The sequence below is a fragment of the Epinephelus lanceolatus genome, chromosome 1, assembly GCF_041903045.1.
Source record: "Epinephelus lanceolatus isolate andai-2023 chromosome 1, ASM4190304v1, whole genome shotgun sequence".
Taxonomy (NCBI): domain Eukaryota; kingdom Metazoa; phylum Chordata; class Actinopteri; order Perciformes; family Serranidae; genus Epinephelus; species Epinephelus lanceolatus.
Genome location: NC_135734.1, coordinates 24,745,461 through 24,771,742, shown reverse-complemented (window position 1 = coordinate 24,771,742; position 26,282 = coordinate 24,745,461). Strand labels below are relative to the sequence as shown.

Here is a 26,282-nt window from a genome sequence, read left to right as displayed (position 1 = left end):
GGGATATGTCACCCGCCAAATAAACATTTGTATTTCAATAACTCACCCCACGTTATGTGGAATTCATGAGGATCCAAAACATAGAGAAAATTCTTGATGAATTAAAGTCATAGGGGATCAAGTTTGACAAAAGTAAAACTATATCAAAACATCCATTTATAAACTCTAACACAACTGGTGCAGTGTAATCCAAGTCTCATTTATCCAGTTGTATGCTCAGTACCCAAACAGACAGCAATTTCTGGGAACTTAACTAAATGTGAAGCTCTTCTATGCTCTCTTCAAAGCCAGACTCTATTGACAAAAACAGTAATTGTACTTCGCTGAACACAGGAGCTGCTGGTCTACCGCTGCCTTGATCGGTAGTTTGTGTTATTGTGTGACTTTGCTGATTTCTAACGAACCCTAAGCTACTAAATAACCCCAGGGCAGCGGTAAACCAGCAACTCATGTGATCAGTTAAGTAAAATAACTGTAGTTGTCTGAAAAGCACTGAGCATATGACTGGATAAATGAGACTTGGCTTATACTGCACGAGTTGTGTGAGTGTGTGTAAACGGATGGTTTAATGGAGTTTTTAAATGTGGACCCCTTTTACTTCAATTCATCAAGAATTTTCTCCATTTTTGGATTCTTTGGTCACAGCAGGCGCGTGATGCAGTTTTCTTCATGAATTTAGCATAATATGGGGTGAGTATTGGACATACAAATAGTAATTTGGGGAGAGAAGTATTCCTTGAGTGAAAGACTGACCTTCAGGCCGGTGAGTGGCAGAGTATTCTTCAGTCTGTATTTCCCGTCTTGCTGAGGGTAGGTGTACAGCAGCACGTCATTCATCTGACAACAGACAGACATAATGCTCATACTTCACAGTGAAACTGCAGAACAGACAAGTAACTGCAGATCAGAGGAGGTAAAGTAGTCAAAACAGTCAGCTGCACAGACCCCATCATTCATGTATGTGCAACAATTCACCAGTAGGTGGCACACTAGTACAAAACTTTACCGCTTTGAGCTGATTGACTTGATGGCTAAAACTTCGCACCAAACTGTGTGTATCTCTCCTCTTATTTTTGCTATCAAATTTAAACTCCTTATAGAAATGTACTTTGTGTTACTTCACTTGGATGTTCTGTGCAGAGTGATGCACGTGCAGAGTTGAACACTAGAAGACTGTCTTTCTCTGTGTGTGGGATCCATAAATTTAAAACCCCTACCCTGATTTTTTATGATCATACATGAATGAGATATATCTGTAAATAGATAACAAAGTAGTTCACATCAAACTGGATCATTAACCTCTGTATCATTTTTCCAGTGTGTGTTTGAGTACTGACTGCAGACTTGTTTTATTATGCTGCTTTATTGTGCCAACATTAATAATAGCTGATGACACGTGATCGGCGTCTGGGTGGATAAACTGGCAGGATAAAAGTTACACAGCGATGATTACCAACATTTCTCCAGAAGAGACGTTTACAAGCTTTTTTAGTGTCAAGCCCAGACCACAAATTTTAAAAACACCATGGGAGGGAAATGCAATGCGCTTTGATGATGCTCTATGGATAATTTGCGAAGGCGTTTAATTTTCTAATCTCTCTTGATTATAACATTAAAGGGCTTTCTCCCTCTATGTTATCATTTTTCCAAACTGAATGTCTGGTGCTGTCTGGTGTTTCCCTCTTTGAATCACTCTTTTTTAAATTGTCTCTGTCATGACATACATGACATGTAAAATAGAGCTGCCAACAATTAATTGATAAGTTGTCATCTATTAAATTAACTGCCAACCTATTTGCTAATCGATTAATGGGTTTGCGTAATTTTTTTAGGATAAGAAATGCCAACATTTTCTGATTCCAGCCTCTTAAATGTTAACATTTTCTGGTTTCTTTACTCCTCTATGACAGTTATCTGAGTATCTTTGGGTTGTAGACAAAAAAAGACCTTTGAGGACGTCATTTTGGGCTTTAGGAAACACTAAGGGACATTTTCTCCATTTTCCTCCCTCTACATCCCTGTTTAGTTTAGCATGATCTTAGTCAGCCGAACGCTCTGTCTACAGTTGATAACTTTAATGAAAATAACTACCTAATAAAATATTCCGTGGAAAAAAATCCAAAAAAAATCTAATGGCATTCACTAGAATTGAACCAGTGCACAAAAAACAACCAATCAGAGCTGAGGAGTCTCTAACGCAGCCATCAATCCTGTCAGTCTCAGCTCATGAACTGCGGTCAAACTGTCAAACGAGGCAGCACTGATCAAATATGAATCATGATTCTGTTACTGCATTGCCTATTTCTCACCTAACATGTTGATGAAATAAAAACACATTTTAGTGTACTGTTTAGCTGTAAAATGAGAAAGTTTGTGACCATGTTGGAAGTAGTCGACCTAAGTGCCAAGCACTGTCCACCGGCTTTCTCATTTTACAGCTCAACAGTACACTAAAATATGTTTCTGAAAACATTTGAGGCAAGAAATAGGCAATGCAGTAACAGAGTCTTGATCCATATTTGATCAGCGCTGCCTGGTTTGACCGTTTGCTTTAGAAACTCCACAGCTCTGATAAGTTGTTTTCAATCTTGTGCGGTAAGGCCATTAGAAGCATAGGCAGAGATGATCTGTCCCATCTAATGCTGTGTGAATATAGTATATGTGTATAAGATCACAAGAAATTAATTCAAATAAAGTATGAAGATGCTAGAATAAAACCATTTCCTGTCATTGTGTTGGCATAATAATTTATATAAAAGTTTCCAACTGTTGCTTTAAAGGTGCTGAGGGCACACCAAACTAATGTTTAACAGACAGCATTAAAGTTATAGAGGTTTGCAGGTGCACATGGATGGAGAGCTGGTGTTGACCTTCCCTGTGCTGTCAGTAAAGAACTGGCTCAGGAAGTCAGCATTCAGAAACATCCTGCCAGGAAACCTGCTCTTAATAGCTCAGTCTGGACACAGAAACACTGCAGACAGAAAATGCATGACTCTACATTTTACACAAAGATGCCTTAAGAAGTAGTTACATGATGAAGCAAAAATAAAGGTTATTAATATGACCACTGGAACATGTGTCAATTAACTTAAAAACCGCAAACAGGAAGCAGCGTTTACCAGAAACAGATGGCGGGGCTGTCGACTCTTCCTGCTGACCTTCATCAGGGTGCCCTCCTTCACAAAGACCTGATACATAAAAGCATATTCACAGGATCAAATCAAGCTAAACACTTCACAGATCATCTGATCATGACACCCAGAGGGCATCTGCAATAATTAATGTTGTTTTAAAAGCGGGCCGGCTGGGGATTCCCAGCTGAATGATTGTGTAAAGGGCAACACAGGGGTGGTGCAGAGCAGACAGGGTGGGTTGGTAAAGAAACAATGCTGTTATCAGAGTCGTACCCTGCCAGGCTGCAACAGGTCCCGCTGGCCACGAACACTGTACTCTATGTTGACCAGACGCAACAAGTTCTCCTGAGACACAAAGAGAGATAAGAGCAGAAAGACGGGGAGAGAAAATGAGACGAGAAATGATGAAAGAGTCTATTACCAGTAATTTTCCTGTAAAACCCAAACTATTTTCTTTTGTTTGGCTATTTTCATGACTCCCTTTGTTTTTGCACATAGTCATCTCTTTACAATGAGCCGCATTATTCAGAAATGACATTGTTTGTCAGCTCTAACTAGAACTACTGTGGCCATCCAAAAACAAGAGCCTTTCTCTGAGTCTGTACAGCAGTGCTTTGCGTTAAATACGACATCAGCATACTAACATGCTCACAATGACAGTACTAAAATGAATTTGCATAAACAGATAATTCTATTTTTTATTTACTTCTCTAAATCGTGTGTGTGTGTGTGTGTGTGTGTGTTTGTGTGTGTGTGTACACGTGCAAGCCAGTCAAACTAGTGTTGGTTGTTTTGACATCTCAAAGCTTTTATTGTGCAATCAATACATTAATCAAACTGGTGGTTTGTTCATTCATTAAGAGCGTCTTTTATCTGTTTTTGAAAATGAACTCTTCAAATGTTGATGTTTATCTGGTCTAGTCATCTCAGCTGAACGTGCTGGCATGCCAACATTTGTTATTAGCACTAAGCACAAAGCAGAGCTGTGGCTGATGGGAATAATCTTATTAGTTTCATATGTTTCTAGTTATAAATCAAAAGCGTTGGACAACTGAATGTCATCTCATAAAATGGCACCATGTATGGTAGCCTCGGCCACCAGTGTGTGAATGGGTGAATGTGACGTGTAGTATAAAAGCACTTTGAGTGGTCAGAAGACTAGAAAGGTGCTTTACAAGTACAGTGCATTTACCATTTACTGCTCTATGCCTCAGTGGTGTGAAAGAAGACAAGGTTAAAAAAAAGAGTTAATAGATATCTTGATTCTTTTTTGTGCCAGAACTTGGTCTCCTGAAAGCAGAGTCCACCTAAAGTAAAAAGTATAATTTCTAGCAATATCATTTTGATATTGATCATTAGGATGAAAATGCTCTCATCTTTCTCCCTCTGTGTACATTCGGTCAAAGCTGTACTGCCAAAAGTGATGCTACATTTACTCTGGAAGTGGTTAACTTTACTTGTTGAGTAATTTGCTTAGGACCTACACTTTACATGGATGACTGGGCAGGGAAGATATCAAAGTCATAAGGAGTCCAGTTTTCATGAATTTACAAAATTAGAGACTTTGGCACTCGAGTTTTGGAGCTGTGGAGGAGCGAGGGGTGGATGTGACAGAGAGCCTGAGGACACTATCAGCAGACAACACCCTTAATTATGCATTTAGTTTAAACAGGTGAGTTATATGAAAAAAATCCCAGACACCAAACCATTTTTTGTACCAGGCTGTAAACATATTTTTTTCTGCTGTAAAGTCAGACATTTTAACCAAGCGGCAACCTCTAGGGCTGAAAAATGAAACCAGCACAGAAGTGCCCCAAACTGCAGTTCTTTGAATGGCCACTTGAGGCTGGCTCCAGAAACGAGTCAATCCCCATAGACCCTGAAGTAAAAATGCCTTAATTTACAGCAGAAATAAACATGTTTACAGCCCGGTACAAAAACTGGTTTTGGTCTTTAAAGCTAATGTCAACATTCATGACAACTGTGCGATAGGTGAATTTTTATATAAGTCACCTGTTTACATTTATTAAGACTTAAGGTTATGTGTATCTAAAGGGGGGGCCACTTGAGTGACAGGCTGTTTGCAAAAGCACCACCACAGTCCCACTCCAAAAAAAAATCAAGATGGCGATGGCCAAAATGCTGAACTCAAGGCTTCAAAACAGTAGACCACAAACCAAGAGCTGCCTCCATTATTTTATACAGTTTATGCTTTTCATATGGGTGTCTATTGGGATTGACTCACTGTTGGAGCCAGCCTCAAGGGGCTATGAGAGGAACTGCAGTTTTTGGCATTTCCATGTTGGCTTCATTTTCAGCCCAGGGGGTTCCCACTTTTGACCAAGGTTTAGACAACTTTGGGTTCAAAAGTCAAATGTATGTTTGGTTCAAGAGTTACACATGCCTACACATGACACTTACCCCATGTTTTAAGCTGTCATTTGCTTGATCTGCAATGTCAGACACAAAGGCCACAGCAGCTGCACAAGACAAACACAGTGAGAGGAATCAGGAAAGACACGACAAGTGAACAATCAACATTCATAACTCCATAATATTTTTTGTTCTTTGTCTCCATGTAGAAAGTCACCAAACATGAAACTCAGACTGAGTCAGGAGCCTGGACGTGTCTGGACTGGGGTGGCTCCCTTATCGGAGATAAGAGATAGTGTTGCTGCAACTGGCTGTCTCATGAATTACACATTACAGTCTTTACACAGAAGATAGCTGAAATGACTGCCTAGAGGGTTTCCACTACTAACAACAACAACAAAAAAATCTAAATTGGCTCTCTCATGGTCGTCTCTCCATGCCAAATGAGAGCAAATAAATTCCCTGTAAACACGGAGCCACATACACAGGCCAGTAAAACGCTCTCCTGTGAGTCACTTTCTCTGTCCACACTGAGTCTGCTGTTTGGACACAGTACCTTGGGTGTCTTCATATTCCTTGGAATCAGGGGAGAGGTTGTTCAGGTAATCTGAAAGAGCAGTGAGAGAAAATGAATCTCTCCTGAGAGTCGAGTACTAAACCACTAGGAGTAAAACGTATTTTCTGAATCAGATAAGATGCTAAATCTTGTCCTTGACTCACCAGTGAGGAGCATGCGGTACTGAGCCACACGCACGATGACCTGCAGCAGCTGATGTTTCAGTGACACCTCTTCCCCAGCTGGGCTCTGCTGCTGAGACAAGTAAAACAATACAAAGTCAAAATTTTCACTGCATTATTACTGCTCACTTGGGACAGATTTACTGCAGAAATCCACACGAACAACGTGTCAGACTACTTGAAGGGAAAGTTTGCCACCTTTTATATGGATGTCCAATCTGTGTTGATGGTACATGTAGTCGATTGAAACAATTAATTCCTCAGTGTGTGTTATACTGATTCAGAAAGAAATCTGTTGATCTTCTGGCATCCAGTGCCGCCATTTGATGTGACAGTGACATATTTGTAAGCAGGAAGAACTACAGGTTGGATTTTGCCTCCAGGTAGCCAGACTCCACTCAAAAAACAGATATCCCTTGTTGCAAACTAGCTATGTTTCCAACAGTGAAAATGGCATCCAGAGCGCAGAGGATGTTATGAACAAGAACACATTTTACAGTGTTTTGCCTGACTTGGATATTCAGCCGTATTTAATAGAGCCAGAGTATACAACTATAGAAATGCAGAGGAGAGAGGCCGAGGCTGCAACTATAGCCGGCAGGGACCCTCCTTAACCCGAGCTGTTGGGAGCAAACAGTGACTGGTGGTGCATTTGCTCAGATTACCCTCTGATGCCAACAGAAATTGAATCATTGTGCTGCAATGAATTTTAGTGTGGGCAGTTTTGTTGGATGCTGACACTGACGCCAACCCCGAGAGAGAGCATGTGTTTGTTACTATGCATAAAGATTCACTCCTCACTTGGACAATGGGATGCTTGAGACCTTCTTCTGGATCCCAAAGACCAAATATGACCACTGAGTGAATATTTTTTTAAGCTGTTTTGTTGAGCTGCCTCTTCGCAAAATGCTCTGTGTAATTTAAGATGGGCTTTTAATGTGAAAGGTTAAACATGGAAGGAGCGCAGGAGTCATGTGCTGCCATCTTGTTTCATGCTGGTTCAAACTACCTGCCTTTTTTTATTTATTTTTTTTTTACTTACAAAGGTAGAGACACAACTCATAAACCTCAGCTACACTATGCTTTTGTTGGCCCAGCTGAACATACTACAGGTGCTCCCCTACCCTACCTAAAATATGTTTACACCAGGCGCTGCAAAAATAAGGCCAGGAGAATCATTAAAGATCCCAGCTACATAGATAACTGCCTTTTCACCGTGTTGATGTCGGACAGAGGATGTGAGATACACCAGGCCAGCACTGAGAGCCTAAGGAAGAGCTTCTACGTCTCAGGCCACAAGGATCCTAATAGGTATGTGCCATATCATCACGTTCATGATAACACCGGTATAATTTTTAAAATATTTAAAATATATATATATATATATTGTGATACTTGCGATATTTAGACTTGTTGACACTGAGGTCATACTGTTACCCACGGCAACAACAAGCATGGCTAAAAGCGAAATTATTACAGACTCCGCAGTGGTTCCAAAAAGAGGAGCAGCTTCAGTAGTGTGGAATAAAGTGTGGCGTCCTGAATGTTTTATGAAAGGCAGTGGACTTCTCAGACTCTTTTAGCGAGTTACTACTCAGAGGGAACTCATTCAGTGGCAGTAAGGTGACAAATTTTTCCTCTAAACCAGTCAAGAGATCTCACCAAGTGCATAAAAAACTCTGGTAAAGAAAATAAAAGTTGCACAGAGAAGCAAATTACACAACAACACTGGACCTTTGAGCAGAACCACTCGTCTTATTTTAAGTGTGAAGAAGGGCCAATAACACAGACTGCAGGTCAGCACGGGGCCTCACAGGGTTACAGATATGTGTGTTTGTTTGGATGTGTGCATGTGAAAAGAAAGCAAGCCTGCATGTCTCTATGTATCAGTACCCTCTTTATAAATAATCACTTTATTAATAATTAGTTATCTCTCTCACACACACATGCGCGCACATAGTGATAATAACATCGTACCTAGAGCTTTAATTTTTTGGTCCTTGTGTTAAAAACAGCAACTGCATTTTAACTAGATAAATTCAAATGTATGGAAACTATTCTGTCAGCAGAATCCCATTTAATATCTTAAAATTACAAATTAATGATGACAGGCAAACAGAGGAAAGAGCTTACTGCGTGGACCTTTACACACAAAGTGCTTTGGAGAATCTCAGGACTTTTAAACGTGGGATGCTCTTAAATCAGACAGAGAAAACTGCCCAGCTCTGCAAAGACTTTGTGCCAAGTCTTCTCCTCCGTGGTCTATAAAGTGGAGGAAAATATTGAAAACTCCTTTGTCCATGGCTGTGTAATATTTGATTGTAAATTAAAAAGTGGATAGTGAACAGATGCTGCACTCTCCCTGCTGAACTGTCAGGCAACCTATCGTATATCCTGATTATTTTTATGTTTCATATTTTAAACTTATCAACTTAATAGCTTCTCGGGCTGACTGGTTTTAAAAACACTGCCTTGTGTCTGTTCATTTAATTGAAGCTAATTATAACGCCTCACTAAAGTGCATTGTTTGGATATGTTGGGAAATGCAACCTACATAAATTTTAAGATCCCTCTGTTTTTAAAGAGACGTTCGGCAGTTAATTGTTGTTCTGAGTGGCTCATACCAGACGAATTAGTTCTTAACATCTAAACATGCGGTCTAAATTTTTCCTTTGGGTGTCATGACAGTTTCTTTTAACAGCCGACAACACTGTGTAGCCGTTGCTTTAAATTAAATTACTACTTTTATTCGCTCAGCTGTTGGCCTTTTGCTTTAACCTTTTCAGGGTTTGCATCTTTTAGTCACAAGCTGGGCTTTCTTCTCTTTCTCTGGCACACACACACAGGCCAGTACCACACACTCAGCCATCGCCATCTTTGCTACCACAAAACACACACTTCATGCACGCTGGAATTCCAGTTTTTATTTACTGTAAACTATGAATTAAAGGCAACATAATGGAAAGAGGTCACATAAAGGGTCATAGCTAAAACCATCTGTGAAAGAATCCACCCAGAGCCCCCTATGAGAGCTTCTATGACGAACCCCTCTATGGTGTAGTTTCACCCAGAACCTTTGCACCTTCTAAGGATGCTATCAAGAACCCATAGAGGTGGTTCCACCGTGAACCCTTTTATATTCCAAGGGTTTCATATACAACCCCCCTACAGGGCTCCTAAAATAGTAATTGACTACAGTACCAATAGACCTCTTTCCCACTAATCACGGATTTAGTTTAACAGCTCAGCCTGGGGCCAAGAGCACCATGTCCAGCTGCCTCGGGCTTCATGAAGCCCCTAAAAGGCTTATGTGGTCCACGCAACCCAGAACACTCATCGCTGACAATCACTGTTTTACAGGGTGGAGATCTGGTGCAATCATTACTACTACAGCCATTACTATTTTAATTGTGTGGTGGGGCTGGGAACAGAAACTCAGTTTCAAATTAGAACCTAATATTATATGCCAAATACCAGATACCACTGAAGAAAGAGTTTTGGCAGACCGTGCAGTACTGTATGGCATGAAATGATGGTAAAGATATCAACTATGGCAGAACACAGGTAGAATGAATTGATTAAGGGATTCCAGATACATCTTCATTTAGACATACCGTCTGACACATGGGTGAACATTTGAATATTTGAGGGTGAGGATGTTTTAACACCCGAGCATTCAACAATCTTCAAAGAATTCTTTCTTCAAAAAAGTGTCCTTGGGATGAAATGAGCTCCATAAGTCTCACAAAGAACCCTTTCTTTAAAAATATAGAATGTCAGCCCTTCAGGAAGAACCATTTTAAGTGTATGACTTTGAGATGGTGTGGTTTTAAATGTTAGTTTTTCTGAACTGTACAATACAACATACATTGCATTGTATGTTTTGTGTCTAGAGTTAGAGAAGCACTGTGACTCTGACCTCAAACTGATGCACAATGGCTGCAAAGCCAGGTGAAGTTCTGCAGCTGTCCTCAAGCAGGTTCATACTTCGGTCGTAGTGACCGATGTAGGTGGTAAAAACCAAGAACTCTGCTTTTCTGGACAGGAAGACATCTGCAATCCTCTGGCTCTCCTCCCTGAAAGATGGAGAAACGGAGGTGAGAGTGTGGAAGGTATTTCGGTCTTGGTGATAGCATATGTGTTCACGCGTGTGCACATCTCACCAGTGTCGGATTCGATTCTCCAGCTCGGTGAGGATCCTGCGGTGCAGGGTGTAAACATCAGGCAGCTCATTGAGAATCTCTCGAAGCCTCTCTTCATCCAACACAGGTTCCCCCTCATCCCCAACCGCAGCCCCCACTGCTTCCCGAAAGTCCTGGCATGGGCAAATGTGAAGGAACAGTTATTTATATAGTTTGTGTTCAAAATTTCACTGAAGTCTGCATTTCTCCCCTGTTTTAACTTGTCTCCTTCTGCGAGAGTGTAACAAGATAATGTCTGACAGCAGGAGGGACATAAACTTAGTATCGCGGAATCTCATCATTGATAAGAAGACTGGAGCAGTGGGGGTCTAGATCATGAGTTTAATCCCAACACCAGAGGGATACATGTAGGAAATGAAGTAAGACGACAGCACTCGATCCTCCCTCATTATTACTACTGAGATGCCCCTTAGCAAGGCAGAAAAGCCCTAACTGCCCCAGGGGAGCTGCTCAGATACCAACAGTTCAGACTGTGTTTGTCATGTGCAACTTTTAGGTGTGAACTAGTAGGATGGATGTCACTTCTGGCCCAAAAAAGACAAGATGACAACAGTCAAAATGCCAAACTTGAGGCTTCAAAACTGGAGTCCACAAACCAATGGGTGACATCACGGTAGCTATGTCCATCATTTTTATAGTCTATAATTTTGTCTTGTCAGCCATGACAGCAGAGCACAAATCATGACCATGGAGTGAGTTAGGCAATGTCAAACATAATCACCTGACGTCAGCAGCTTGGTCATCATTAGGGGATGGTTAGAAATTTAAAAATCCGACCTATGTTAGAATTAATTATTGTTACATAAATACCAATAGCAGTGCTGTTTGTCCAGGAGCGTAGCAATATTTAAGTACTGACCAGTCAGGAATTGCTACCAAGTTTGGACCGATTCTCAATACCTATCCCTGTGAACGAGTGTCAAGCAAATGCTCCTGTAAATGAGCATTTGTGCTCAGTGGATCTACTCAGACAGACAACATAAACAGCATTTAATAAAAGTGAATTCATACAGAGCTCAAACTGTAGAAACGACTGTAATTCCCTACCATAGAGAACATATAGATACATTAATGAGAATGCTATTGCAAAATTGAATTTAAAAAGAATATAAATGCATCACTTACTTCCTGGAGGAGCTTGAGGGCTTTCACATGTCTGTGGACAGAGAAATAAAACACAGTCAAACAAGGATGTGAAGGGAACCTGTTTAGCTTTGATCAGCAGAGATGTTTGACAAGGGAAATTAGTTTACATGTAACTTACAATCTCTCTGTATCCACCAGCTCTTTGGCGATGTAAAAGGCTCTGGATCGGCCGTCGGGCTGTGGACAATCATATTATTTACTTGTAATAAGCCCAGGGTTAGGGAGAGCTGAAGCATTTTGGCACCAGTTCAACAAATATGGCTGGCTCCCTTCTAAACATCGCCTCTAAGGGGCAATCAAATTCTAAATAATGAGGACAGACCTGTGGTAGCCCATTAACCTCCATTAACCCACATTAAAATCCTGGCTTGTGAGGGCAATTTTGCAATTGCCCAAGGTGAAAAACAGTTCACTTTGTTTTATTTTGTACAGATTTTATTCTTCAAATAGGTCGTTATTTTTGCCATTTGGAAAAAAGTGACACAAAACAAATGAAATCAGTTAAATCAGTCCTTTGGTAAAAACAGACTGAACATAATCAGTTAATTAACAAACAATACATTTCATATGATGTCTGAAATTTCACAACAGCAATCTTATATTCTGTTGTATAAATATTTATTTCCACCTCTACACTATTTCAGCACACATTTTTCAGAACTAACCTGTCTGTCATAAATGCAGTCTGCACCACCCTCCTCCTCCTCAGAGGTGCGTCCTTGGTCTTCCTCACGCACCGTCTCTCGCACAACATCGCCCACTGAGACAGACTGTGGAGAAGCTGCCACTGAACACACGTTGTAGGCTTCTGTGTAGGCACTGGTGAGAAAGCAGGGATGCTTTGGTGAAACAGAGCATGCATACCATAAATGCATACAGGAAGTAAACAGGAGGTTATAACTACTGTGGGTCAAGCAGCAAACTCAGTTGCATAGGCTGTCTGCATGATGGATTGCAAAACTCTAACTGTGTAGAAAAGTAGATGCATCTTGTGGAATAATTCACCACCAACTCCAAGTCATACTGGTGTCTTATAAACTCCTAACTCCTCCCCCAGTCACAAGTTATGGCTTTGGTGTGGACATGACTGTTCAACGCGTCAACCACAGGGTGACTTTTTCCTCTAAGAATGTTTAATTTGAAAGAGTGCTTTAGGTGTTTTTAACCTGGACCCTACTTTCCCACATTTCTGTGTCTAAGTGACTAATGGGAACAACAGTTTTTAAAATTGGTCCAGTATTTAAAGAAGGCTGCAGTCGGGAGCTGCAAAACAGGCCGCAATGTAACCACTCAGGCCAATATGCATCCACAATGTACATCCACTCAAAGTGTTTGTGCTTGCAACTTTCATGATCAGATTATTATTCTAAGTGTCTGACGACTTATGGAAAGAATCCCTACAGAGATATACCTTTTTGTTTAACCAGAAACAGCCACAGATCGCTATCACCACAGCCACCAGACTCCATCTAAATAAACACTAATTTTAGCATTGTAAATCATGCTTCATTATAAGTCGATAGAAACAAAATAAAACTCACAAACACTGTCTTTGTTCATTTTTCAATTGCTCTAACAATCACAAACTCTGGCATGGTGGAAATTAACACTTAATTAATCCAGTTAGATGTGAAAATATCATGGCTCTATACACACTAAAATTACTATTTATTTAAACAGAGTCTGGTGGGTTTGGTGAGTGCAATATAGGGGCATTTTCTGGTTAAACAAAGTGATCTTATTCACTACCAAAAAGGTCTGTCTCTGTAGAGATCAGTCCCATAACGTTGTCAGACACCTACAATAATAATCTGAATTTTAGTGGACGTACATTGAGAGTGCGCTACTCCCCCAGCTGGTTACACTGCAGCCAGTTTCATGGCTGCCGGCTGCAGCGCTTTCACTCAATACTGGACTAAATTTAAAAAATGTTGTCCCTATAAGTCACTTAGACATAAAACATGGGCAAATAATGTTACCCTTAAAAGGAGTAGTTCAACATTTTTTTTAACTTCCCCAGCAGAGTTAGATGAGAGAATAGATACTCTCCTCATACTGTAAATATGAAGCCACAGCAGCCTGTTATCTTAGCTTAGCACACAGACTGGAAACAGGGGGAAACTGTTAGCCTGGCTCTGTCCTAAGGTAACAAAATCTTTGTATGAGAGAAATATATGTTCTTCTTTTTCAGTTTTCTTTAATTATCTTGTGAGCCCTTGGTGGGGTCCAGACCCTTAGGTTGGGAACCACTGGCAGTTTGTTTGCTCTTTGTTACCACAGATGACTCAGTGGTTTTATAATATGAACTGTCTTCTGTCCCCAAATCTTCATCCATGTGTGAATAAATCAAATGAATTTCATTTAACCATCCAAGCCATCTTTACGGCCCTTTATGATCTATGAGCTACATTGAAATATCACTACAATAAACATATTCAGTGTTATAAGCAAATGTGAACAGATAAAACATTTCCGGTCCAGAGAAACCAATAAACTGATCCTGAAAGGCCTGCGGTGACAACTGTACCCAACCAGGGACGCGTGTCGGTATTTTATGCTACGAGATTCTCTTCTGCAGGGAGCCCAAATGAATATGTTAATGGCTGCGGCTCAGTGGGGAGTGTAAGTTATGCAAATAAAAACAGGTCCTTAAGTTACAGTAGTGATGCAGTAGTCCTCTCTGTGACCAATTGCTTTGCCAATGTTCCTGCCATGTTTCACTCCAAGCACCGGTGGATTTAACCCCACTGAGATGTAAATTAGCTACGTATGAACGGCATATGTGAGCAGTTCAGCTCTCTGCATCGCACACATTAGAGCTGCATGGCCCATTACTGCTCACCGGATCAAACTTTGGAGGAGGCACCAGGGGGTGTTTCAACCACAAACTACATGCTCAGTTTCTATATTAGGCTTTTATATCACTCCCACAGAAACAGCCTCTGTCACTTCTCACAGTCCTGCTTTGTTGTATGAAAGCTTAGGGCGAAATCTATGGAGATAAATTACAGGAGGAGATAAAACATTATCCATTTTCTTTTTGCCTCAGGTTCGACAGTGAGCCTATTTGTTCCGGTGATAGTGATGGGGCCAATGATCTCCAAACTATGAGCTGCTAATATTGCCCCTTCAGGCCACTGCAAAGCTAACAGCCTCAGCCACTGACTGCTGACCATCCCGATACTGCTTTGCTGTCATTACAGGCGCTGCATTCGCTGGAAGCTCAAAGTGTGGAAAATTAAAATCTGACTGCTGTCTTTTTTTAGTATTACACTATTAAGCTCAAGTTCCTACACAGAGGTGTGTAACTTTTGCAGTCTAGTGTTTTGTGATAGAGAGGCAACAATATAAATAAGAGCTGATAAACGAGGTGTCCAGTGTTTTTGCAAACTTCACCTGCTCTAATTTGCATTAACAGTAGTTTGGGGGAAACAAGTGTCTTTTTCAGATTTATATTAAGATTTTATATATTCAAGACCATGGCTGCATAGTATGCAAAATATGCAATACAATAATGACAAAACATGGCACCCAGGAGGAATTAAGTGCAAGATAAGAAGGCACCTTTTTTATGTATACAGTAATTTTGTCTTATCTGCATGTAATAACAAAATTGTTTTTGGCAGACATTAATAATTCAGCAGAGTGGACCTGGGGCAGTGAGCCCAGAGGTAAGGCTCCAACTAATCACTATTTTCATTATAGATTCAATTTATTTTCTTGGTTAATCATTTAAAGCTATAGTTGGTGACTTTTATGAACATAACTTTGTGTCATATCTGCTAAAAGTGTCACTATAATCTGAAAGTATTTTATGAGACAGATATGTACCCTCTCCTCTTTTACTGCTTCTAGTAGCATTTAAGTCTACAGCAGTGCAACAAAAACAACCAATCTCACCAGTTTCTTGCCTCAGCTATTTTCATAAACATATTTTAGTGCGGTGGTTCCCAACTTGTGGGTCATGGTCCTAAAGTGGGTTGTGGGTCCATTCTGAATGGACTGCAAGTGACTTGCGAATGTATCAACTTTGTAAAAAACACACTTTATTTTTATGTACAGTGAATTTCCAGCACAGAGGTTTTATTTTGAAGTGCTTTTTTCTGCTGTAGAGTGAGCGAATAACAAATAGCTACTTAACAGTGACAGCAAACTAGCTTGAGACATGGCCAAACAAGTATGACACAAGCATGACGCTGAATATATTTGATTGTGTGGCCCTTGAACGAATGACTAAGGAGATATTTGTACCCCGTGGGTGAACCAGTTGGGAACCACTGTTTAAGTGTACTGTTTAGCTGTAAAATGAGAATGAGTTTGAAAATGAGTTTGTAACCCGGCTGCCATGTTGGAAACAGCTGACCTAAGCACCAAGCACTGCCCACCGGCCGGATGACTTTTCTCATTTTACAGCGCAACATTACAGTAAAATATGTTTCTGGAAACATTTAAGGTGAGAGATAGGCATTGCAGTAACAGAATCTTGATTCATATTTGATCAGTGCTGCCTAGTTTGACAGTTTGACTGAAGTTCATGAGCCATGATTGAAATGATTGACAGCTGCTTTAGAGACTCCTCTGCTCTGACTGGTTGTTTTTATTCACGTGCAACAAGCCTATTATAAGCAATATAAGGAGGCAGAGTGACATGATTTTTTGTACAGATCATCTGTCTCATGTACTGCTGTGTGAATATAGTGATAGTTTCAGCAACTATAACAAAAAGTTATTCTTAATCATTTGGTCTATAAAATATCTGAAATGAGTGAAAAAAATCATCACAGTTGCCTTTAGCATAATCAAATTGCTTGATTAGAATGATAATATAGAACACAGAAAAGCCAACCATCTTCCCAATGGAGAAACGAGTGCTTGAAAGTGAAATTATTAATCAGTCTTCATAATGTTGCCAATTATTTTCCTGTCAATTACTTAATTGTTTCAGCTCTACTCATACACACATTTAAGTAAAAGTAACTTTAAGTAACTTTAAGTAAACATTTAAGTAAAAGTAACTTAAGTAAAAGTGAACACAAACTCCTACTCTCTAATTAAATGGTTTCAAGTAGTCAAAACCTTTTACAAACTACAAACAAATATCTAAAATCTGAATACTGCCAGTTCAAATATGTTCATTGTGAACCCAGCAGGTCTGCGCAGGCTGATATTTACCTATATACATGTAAAAGAACATGCAAATTACACTGTACAGTAATATCACTTAAGTATGATTTAAACTAAATACGCTAAATTAAAAAAAATCACATACTCTTCTAATAATGGAATAAAATAAGATATAAATTAACATGCACATACAAAAAGCATGCCAAAACACTTCTCAAACTTAAAAACAGAAGAGGATAGATTTACCGTAAAACTTCAATTAAAAGCCTAGACAGTTAAACACCCAGTCTCTTTTACTAGCCTGGTGTGGCTACACATTTTGACGGATAAATACCTGTCTCAATTAGATCCAAGTTGTGAGTATTGTTTTAAAAGGATTCATAATTGATATATTATCTGAAGCCTAATTTTTAAACAATTAATATTGATACTGGCTTAAACAAACAATTTGACCGTATTTCCCAACCTTTTCTGAGCAACAATTTTATGTGAAAGGAATTAAAGGCCTGTCCCAAATATAGGCCTGATGATTTCAGTGATTTAAGCAAATAATAGCCTGGGCTATAACTGAAGTTTTACAGTACATATTTTTATCTATGTGTACTACGTCTGTTTAAATACTTCAGGAAATACAAAAGAGTGAATATCAATATCAAATTTCTGTCCTCACAGTATTTTAGAGCCTCTGTTGTACAGATTTTTTTGCACACACAACTGCGATGGTAAACATGATGAGAGGGAAGCACTGCAGTGAACAACTGCTGACTACAGAACATACTGAGATCTTATCTCGGCCTGTTGTTCCTGACTAGCTGGAGAAGAGCAATGACTCCAAAATGCTCTGACTATTAATCATCCTGAGCGGCCTGTATGATATGGGCACAGCTAACAGGAATGCAGGGGGGGATGGGTTAATGTCAGCGCAGCATGGCTGATCATACCAACAAATAACACCAAAGCAGGGAGGTGAGAGGATCTACCTGCAGCATCAACACAGGGGATGTTTTTTACATCCTTAAAAAGATGATTTATGAATGAAACCAGCTTGTTTTCACTTAAATCTGAAGAGACCACCTCCAACACCACCTCAAGCATTTCATCCTCTACTACTTAACATGCCCCAACAACACACAGACACATCAAGAGAGAAGCTACTGCACTGTCCTCCCTACAACTGATCACCACTTCCATGTCTGTGCGATCGCAGCGTCAGGGGACTCAACATAATAAATAGTTATAAATCCTGCTCCCCGGGGGCATAGTTAAACCTACACAGTGGCCAAGCAGTAATAAAAAAGACTTGTGCTCGGTGTAAAAGATGGCAACGATCACGAATATCATGTCCAGCTGCATCAATCTACATGAACACACATCCTGGACACAGATAAAAAGTTTTAGGGGCACACACAGAGCCAGTCCATTACTGTAGTGCAAACTGAAATATCTCAACACCTACTGGATGGATTGCCATGACATTTTGTACAGACGTCCATGTGCCCCAGAGGATGAATCCCAATGACTTTGGTGATTCTAAGACTTTTTCTCTAGCACCATCATCAGAACAAAATTTCATATTGTCCACTCCTTTGATTTACAACCAAACAGCTAAACTATGATGAATATGATAAACAGTAAAACTGCTTATTACCCAGCAGGGGTTATTCCCATGTTCTCCAGCTCTATATATGTAATGGGACCCTGAGAAAGATGTTCCCAAGATCTGTATTCACTTAATATGACATGGGTTAGGTTAGCAAGAAATAATATTTTGACTAGTGAAAACTGAGTTGTAGATATCATTGATTATAACTGCAACTACTCAAAGAAACATTATGGATACGTCGACTTGGAATTGTAACACCTGATGCTGCGTTTAAATGCAACTTGTGAGCTTGTAGACACAACCTGGGAAGCCATGTACATGACATGCTTGGTATTCAAGTGGTTGAGTCATGAGAGCACGGCTACTAAGCAATGGTAGCATCATTACTGTCGACGTCTAGAAGCCACCAAGGCTAACAAATTAGCAAGATAACGAGCAAGTCACATAATGCAAATAACGCAAAGACAAAGTGTCAGAGGAAAAAGATGAGGCCACTGGGAATATCAACATTTTCCTCAGACATATTATAAGTTATTAAGAACAACACTACATGGCTGAAATTACAATATATTAACCTAGAGTCTGTCAAAAAAATTAGAGTCCATGGGCTGCACCATTTCTGAAAAGGTCAGCAAACACGTCACAACTCGTGAACTTGGAGCTTTCACAAAATTTCCACTTATGAGGTTGTAAATACCACATGAAGAGGATGTTTAAATGGACTCTTCTCATGATCACAGTAAACACGACCCTATTTGCATGCACTATGATAATTATAGTACAAATATCTTCAATTAAGTTTGAATAGAAGTCAATTGTAAAAGTTAATTGGTTGTAATTACATTATAGGTATATACAATTAACATATTCACTAGTAATAAATCAATTGTTGATAACAAGAATCAACATTTTGACTACTGAGAAATGAACTGTTGATATCTTTGATTAGAATTGCTACTAGTAAAAACTGCATTTTGGATTCGTTGACTTGAGAGAAAGCAATTGTTGATATCTACAGCTGCTATTACCACTACTGATTAAATGTTAAAAGGGCTCGATGTAAGGTTAGGGGACTATAATTATGGCACTGAGAGCCATAAAATTGCACAGGCTCAGGTCTTAGTCTAGATAATAGTAACTTGTCTGTATAAAGAACAACTCCCCGACACATTTGAACTCTAAAGACATGAGAAAAAAACAGATGAAAAAGGAGAAATATATATATATATATATATATATATATATATATATATATATATATATGTATATGTATATATATACATATAAAAAATAGGGTTCAGAAATCAGTAGCAGTTGACTATTGCTATTCCCAAACAGGTTACCATTAGAAAAGAGGCCCAGGGTCATGCTAAGGTGAGAGATCCATAACAACCAACTATTTTCATTTCCAAACAGGTTACCATTAGAAAAGAAGTCTAGGAATAGTATTAACATAAGTTCATCTACTATCTCTCCACCCAATTTAAGGTTGGAAAAAAAAGATTTGGAAACCTCTATAAACATTGTTATTCATAAATTTTAACTTATTTCTCAGTCTATTATGTCTTGACATTAATGCGTGAGAGCAAACCAAAGCTATCTTAGAACTATAAAGTGACCTGAAAGTGGCATTAGGTGAGAGACATATGCAACTGGTCAAAGGTCAACCAGAACACAAAGGGGTAATGTGCGTTAACAGAATATTGAACTTTGAAACATAGGACCCTGGGGACAGAGATGTGTTCCTGAACAGCAGGTTAGCATGTAGTTCAAGTACAACCTCACATGGCTGTGGACACTTGTCGTCTCATTTACGTACCTTTCCGTTTCCTGTTCAGGTGACTGAGTTTTACTCTTGAACCCAGGGAGGCTGCTCATGTCGACGTAACCATCAGTCTCATTGGCAGAGGACAGTACCCGACTGGGACGGTCAAAGAAGTCTGTATACGGTGGCTGTCGGACGGGCCTCCGCTGTGGGACCTGAAGGTTCTCGTAATCCGAGCTGATGGCGGGAACATTCTCATAGTCTGAGGTATCTGTGTTGGGGAAGGAGATGGAGCGAGGTTTGGTCAGGGGAAGGGGTGTGAAAGGCATGCGGGAGCGGTCCTCAAAAGACTCCACCCGGACGACGCTGCGATTGAGAAAGGCCACAGAGCTCCCTTTTCTTTTGCTTTCCTGGTAGAGCAAGAAGGTGGGGGTCGGCTCGGATGGAACAGGTTTACAAGTGGAGCGTGAGTTGAGTTGTGGAGAGCTACTGATGCTGCATCTATCTAGATCCAGTAGTCTGCTGGGCGCGTGGTGGTTGGACTCTGGTGAGGGCTTGAACAAGGACGGATTAACATCCACTACAGGTTTGCTCTCTGTTTTCCGCCTAAATTTAAGCATCAGGAAACGCTTAATGGAGGATTTCTTTTTCCTGTTTTTCTCCGATGAGTCTCCTTCGATGAGGAGTGAGGGGGAACTCTTTGTGATGGGCTTCTTGGTGATGTAGGCCAGCTCAAAGGGAGGAGGAATGTCCACTACGGACGTCGGAGTGGACATTCCGCTGGACGACAGAGGTGAGCAGCGTGAGAAGCTTCCAGATGAACAAATGGCACCTCCCTGTCTTGGGGATCCTTCCCTGTAGCTGTAGACACCCAGAGGCATGTCCTGTCCCTCCATGGAGAGGGAGCGGGGATACAGGGACAGATAGTGGGGTTTGCTGTAGCTCTTGGGCCGCATTGAGCTCAACATGGGGCTGCTGCTCAGCGCAGGTTGTCCAAACCCACTCATGTAGGGCCTCTGAACAAACTTCCCTCCCATCTCAGCCACATTATTATTATTGCAGTGTGACAGTGAGTGGGAGCGCATGTCTGTTGTCCTCTTATGGAAGGGAAAAACATTTTCGCCCTCTGAGCTGTGCCCTGGTTCCTCGTACACATGTTCATCACTGATGTCCTGCTCTGTGTCAGTAGTGTCATCCAGAAATGGCACTATGTGACCCTCTAGGTCTTCCTCAAAGACAGAGTCACTCGGGGAAATCAGCTGGCTTTCAGAGAAAGAAGATGTCAGCGAGGTGTCGGTGTCCGTCGGCACTGAGATGGACACCAATCTGAATCTCGGATGATGATCGAGCAAGGCCTCTGCTGTCCGAGCTTTAGGTTCTACGGTCCTTTTCTGAGAGGTTCTCACCTTGTTTTCATCACTGTTGTAGCTACAGTACTGAAGACTCTTACTAACATCCACATAATCCTCAGAGGACACACACTCTGTTTGTCCATTTTCTGCTGTTCCCTCATATTTCCCAGCTGATGCTCCACTGTGATTCACAGATGAAAGTGGACTGGGTGGTAGTCCGTGAGCTTTGTTATTCCTTAGCATCATCTCTCTGTTAATAATGTCCTCTGAAGAGATGTAATAAGGCTCGTGAGTTGGATCATCTTCTTCCTCAGTTGTGTCACAGACATGTTTTTGCTCTTCAGGGATCAAGTCATAAAAGTTCTGCAGGTTTTCGCCCTTTTCCTTCATTTTATGGCAACATCTAAACTTCAGGATGTTACAAGTGATGCCACAATCAGGAGCAGGCTCCTCTTCTTTCTCCCCTACATCTGTTAGTAAAACCTGTGTATCAGTGTCCTTCATGTTTTCATTGCTCAAGAGACCAGGCTCATCTGTGAGAGACTCCGTTAAATCATCTGCTGTACAGTCACCTGCTTCATCCTCCTTAATCTGGAGCTGCCTCTCCCTCATGTCTCCACTTTTAGAGGAATAGCAGCCTGCCTCTTCATCAATGCTATTAACAGAAATGTTCCCCACTGAGATGCCATCTGTGTCAGCCAGCGCCTCGCCTGCGTCGCAACCTTCGGCATCCATGTCCTCCGTCACATCTGTGTCAACCATCTCCACCACATCCTCCGAGTCAGCTGTAAGTCCAGCATCACTAACCCAAAGTGTTTCCAGGGAGTCTACCTCCTCTGTTAGAGCGCTGTCAGTTAACCTCCAGTCCTCATCCATCTTCTGAATCACGTCTTCTTCCTCTTCCTTTTCCTCCTCTCCATCCTCCACCCCCGGAACATCTTTTTGTGGTGATTTGAGGATGTAGGCGTTGAAATCTTTCTCCGTTGCCAACCTGTCTGCAGCCACTTTGTCTAAACCGTTCTCTGTCTCGTGCTCCTCGTCAACCTCGCCATCTGAAGTTAGCAGGCTTCCATTGATGCATCCTCCCTGGTTGCCATTAAGCTGTGGTGTGACTTTAGGTTTTGGGGCTATAGAAGGTTTGGGACCCCTGGCTGTAGACATGAGAGGGGAGGGCAGCCTCAGGCTGGCGTGACAAACAAATCTTGGCTTTGGAGCAACAGAAGGCTTGGTGCAGTCTGAAAGAACAACAGGAAAAGGAAACTGTAAGATTACGCGCTTTAAAATAGCATACAGGTCATTTGTATTGTGTCCCTGTGACCTAGAACTGCTCACTGACTTCACACATTATAAAAACATAAGTGTGCATGTAAACGCCACATTTAGATGATTATTTTTTTAAATAATTTTCCTCACAAACTGCACATAGTATTTATCAGAGACCTACCTACCAAGCGTAGGTCAGCTGGAAGATTTCCTCAAACTTTCCAGACAGAGCTACTCAAGCTAAAAATTTGGTTATCAAAAGACATAATAATGGACTTAAATGAGTAATTCTACATCCTTTGAGAAAGAACACCAAAAAATCTAAGGGATTTCCCTGACTCACTTCCTGTGATTCAAGTGAGAGAAACCCCTCTCAGGCTGCATTTACTGCTTTGAGAAAAAGACTTTACTGTATATACAGTGACAAAAGGGCAACACCTGTAGCCTAATTCATGCAAGGGCGTAGATTTCACGAATTAAACGGGGTTTGGGAAAATTTGGAGTATCAAACACTTAATTTTCTGCATTCTGGTAAATTGTTATGCGCGGATTTGTGCCTTTTTTGCATCTTTAAGTTTGTCAAAGTAAAAGTGCTGATCCTTTGCTACTTTCATGTTTTAATGCTCATGTTGTAATTATTGAGGGGGACATGCCCTCTGTGACACCCCCCCCCCCCCCCCCCCCCCCCCACACACACACACACACACACCTATAGTAATGGATATTTTATAATACGTTTAACTCATATGTCTACTTTAAGTGAAAGACCTGAGCTAAGGAAATAAGGCATAATATTTGAGTATCTACTCCCAAAATTAGAAAATATATTTTAAGTTGTTTAGATCTGTGTATGACTGCAATGTTTATTTGAGTTTTTACACCAAATGAGCGCTATTGGAGCTAAATCACGTTAAAAGCTCCTTTTTTTCTGTCAGAAAGGTATAAAGTGAATGATTGACCAACATCACACTGCCCTAACATTGCGTTAAACACACTTTGGTTTGTTAACACATCCTGTTGCTACCGCTGGATTCACCATCTATTCACAGGAATGTACAAAAAAGTAAAATATAGGAAAACACACAACTAAATGCTTATTACTCATGTGCTCACAATACATTAAATACCGAGAACACAGTGGATAACAGGCTTTGGTTCAAACCCCCTTGTCCTTTTAAGTAAAAATCTCACCTGTGTTCATTTTTGCGAAGCGACCGTCTCCAACATCTCGTCCACGGGAGCAGCTTCGGTTCACAAAATGTTGAATAACGTGTAAAAACGGAGCGGAACTCAGATGAAGTGTGCAAACACACAGAGAGAGGGACTGAGTGACTGAACAACAGCTCTGTCTAACCTTCCTCTGAGAGGGAAAACGCTGCTCAGCTGATCGTTTGTGCGTCCTACAGCGCGCAGGACGCGACTGGAAACCAAATGGAGAAAAAAAAAAACAGCTCGATCCGCTCAGCATTACACCACAGAGACCAGGATCTGAGGTACAGCAGCAGCAGGGCCAGCCAAGTGTTGAAAATGTTGACATCAGCCTACAGCTGAAGGCTGATTAGTATTTTAATATGCAGCAAAAGGGAAATGTTAAAGCTGCAGAGGATGTGAGGTGGATGTTGTGACAGTGGTAAAGTGAGTTAAAGGACCGACTTTACCCCAAATGTATGATAAAAACATGTCAATAAGAACTTTTCCAGATCACAGACCAGACTGCATAGAATAATATAAATGATGCTACCACTTATGTATTAAGTCTTTAATTTGTCTGCTTGTCTGTGAATTTCTGTGTGTATCCACTGGATACACCTCATTTCGTTGTACAGCTATGTAATGACAATAAAAGCATTGAGTGATTAATTTTAACTCATTTTAACTTTATTATTTGTAGATAAATTGTTTACTAATGCTTTATAGGTTGGTCTTTAATAGAAACAGCTTTCGGGTTGCCAGGTTGTGGAAAGTGTGTTTGACCAACATTTACTACGACAGACTTGATGGACTGAAAATAATTTCATAATGACTTAATGATGCTTTTATTAATGAATTGCCAACATTTACTACAGCATTGTTACCAAATAGAAAGGGTAAATACAGAGTAAAGGATTTTCACAACCTGGCAACCCAGAAGTTTTTCTTATTAACGGATTATGACTGATAAATAAAGCATCAGTAAATTATTTGTTAACTATGAACAAAGCCATTAGTTAAAACGTATAAACCTTTTATAGTGGGTGCCTTATTAGAAAAGTGGTATCAAAATAATGTTGTTTTTTTTTCTCATTTTCTTTTTATCGAGTTTTCACAGAGATTAACACAAAACAGCACAACAACACTGACACAAAAATAATTAAATAAAATACACAAACTAAAAATTCAAAGCAGCCCCGCAAGGATCGGTTTTCTGGAAATGTTTTAACAAGTATCTTCTAGTTGGGCATTCATGTAGTTATTGTCATGTCTCATATAATTGTTTCACTTATTCCTAAATGCATTATCACTGACTTTTCATGACTAAAATGTCTTGGACATTTTTTCCTGTTATGGAGCGTTTACATTAAGCCAATGTGTGGTAGTGGCTTTCTTACTGGGTGCAAGTGAAACTTTAATCAAGTGGAAATCTCCTCTCATCGCAACACCTTTAATATTATTAAGACACATCAAAGGGCAGGTATTTGGTACACCTCAGCATGTGTGATCTTAAATCAGCTCTCGGTCATTGATGAACCAGCCCGGTCTCCCTGTGTGATCGGTTCACAACAGGCTCTTTTCTACATAACAGGAAACTGCACTCCCTGTTTCCTGCACAGCCCAGCTTCACATCCTTAGCAGTTTATGGACATCATGCTCACATTTAACCCCTCTGTGCATTAACTCTGACTCACTGGGGTGAAGTAAGGGAAGCTATTTTTACTCTTGAATTGTGGTCAGCTGGTGGAGATTTATTACAATAAAAAATATCTGCTGTGTGTCGCAGATTCAGAAGCAACAAACAGGAGCATTACAGTGGGGAGTGGCTCTGAGGGAGGATCAGTGCAGCAGCAGGAAGAGAAAAAGGGATCTTATGACTAACAATTGCCCCTTTTTCAGATCATGAAACATGATTAGATGTAATCTCAGTGTTTCATACTGTACGTTACAAATGGCTCTGAGAGAGGTTAATCCTGGCCAGCAGCACAATGAAGCTTTCCCAGACAGCATGCAGAGGTTGTCTATGCTGATGAGTCTGTACAACACAACAGTCTCTGCTTATATTCTCCTGCATCACACTTTAAGGTCAAACATCAATCCTCAGCTACATGAGGAAATCTAGGCACATCAGGGTTGCCTACAGATGGCATATGACTGTAAATATTTTGTCTGTTCATTGTGCCCCTCTCTGTTCATACATGACCCAGTGCGAAACCTGAGACAAAAATTAACACACTAACTCTCCTAATTAGTTTGAACAGTGAGGTACCAGAATGCTATTTTCTTTCAGTGTGCTCCTCTTGAGACTATAAACAGTACTGTCACTAACAGAGTGTTGGGCTCATTGCTAAACATTATGTGGCTGCACCTTTGACCACCCTTTTGTTGGTG

The 26,282-nt window shown here is 40.5% G+C and overlaps 1 protein-coding gene across 3 annotated transcripts in view; it reads right to left on the bottom strand.

The window, feature by feature from the left end:
- Window positions 1-24,104, bottom strand: part of fgd5b (FYVE, RhoGEF and PH domain containing 5b) — a 30,739-nt gene extending 6,635 nt beyond the window's left edge. For 2 of the 3 annotated variants that reach the window (XM_033625903.2, XM_033625905.2), the window contains exons 1-13: window positions 23,892-24,104; window positions 20,140-22,672; window positions 12,259-12,412; window positions 11,712-11,770; window positions 11,573-11,603; window positions 10,409-10,560; window positions 10,165-10,321; window positions 6,228-6,318; window positions 6,064-6,114; window positions 5,556-5,614; window positions 3,408-3,479; window positions 3,120-3,188; window positions 754-837 (exon numbers count right to left, since the gene is read on the bottom strand). In XM_033625903.2, the coding sequence (XP_033481794.1) occupies window positions 754-837; window positions 3,120-3,188; window positions 3,408-3,479; window positions 5,556-5,614; window positions 6,064-6,114; window positions 6,228-6,318; window positions 10,165-10,321; window positions 10,409-10,560; window positions 11,573-11,603; window positions 11,712-11,770; window positions 12,259-12,412; window positions 20,140-22,672; window positions 23,892-23,901 (3,522 nt within the window). In that variant the 5' untranslated portion in view covers window positions 23,902-24,104. The remainder of the gene's footprint in view (window positions 1-753; window positions 838-3,119; window positions 3,189-3,407; window positions 3,480-5,555; window positions 5,615-6,063; window positions 6,115-6,227; window positions 6,319-10,164; window positions 10,322-10,408; window positions 10,561-11,572; window positions 11,604-11,711; window positions 11,771-12,258; window positions 12,413-20,139; window positions 22,673-23,891) is intronic. The other variant, XM_033625904.2, reaches the window with a different exon arrangement.
- Window positions 24,105-26,282: the final 2,178 nt, after the last annotated feature.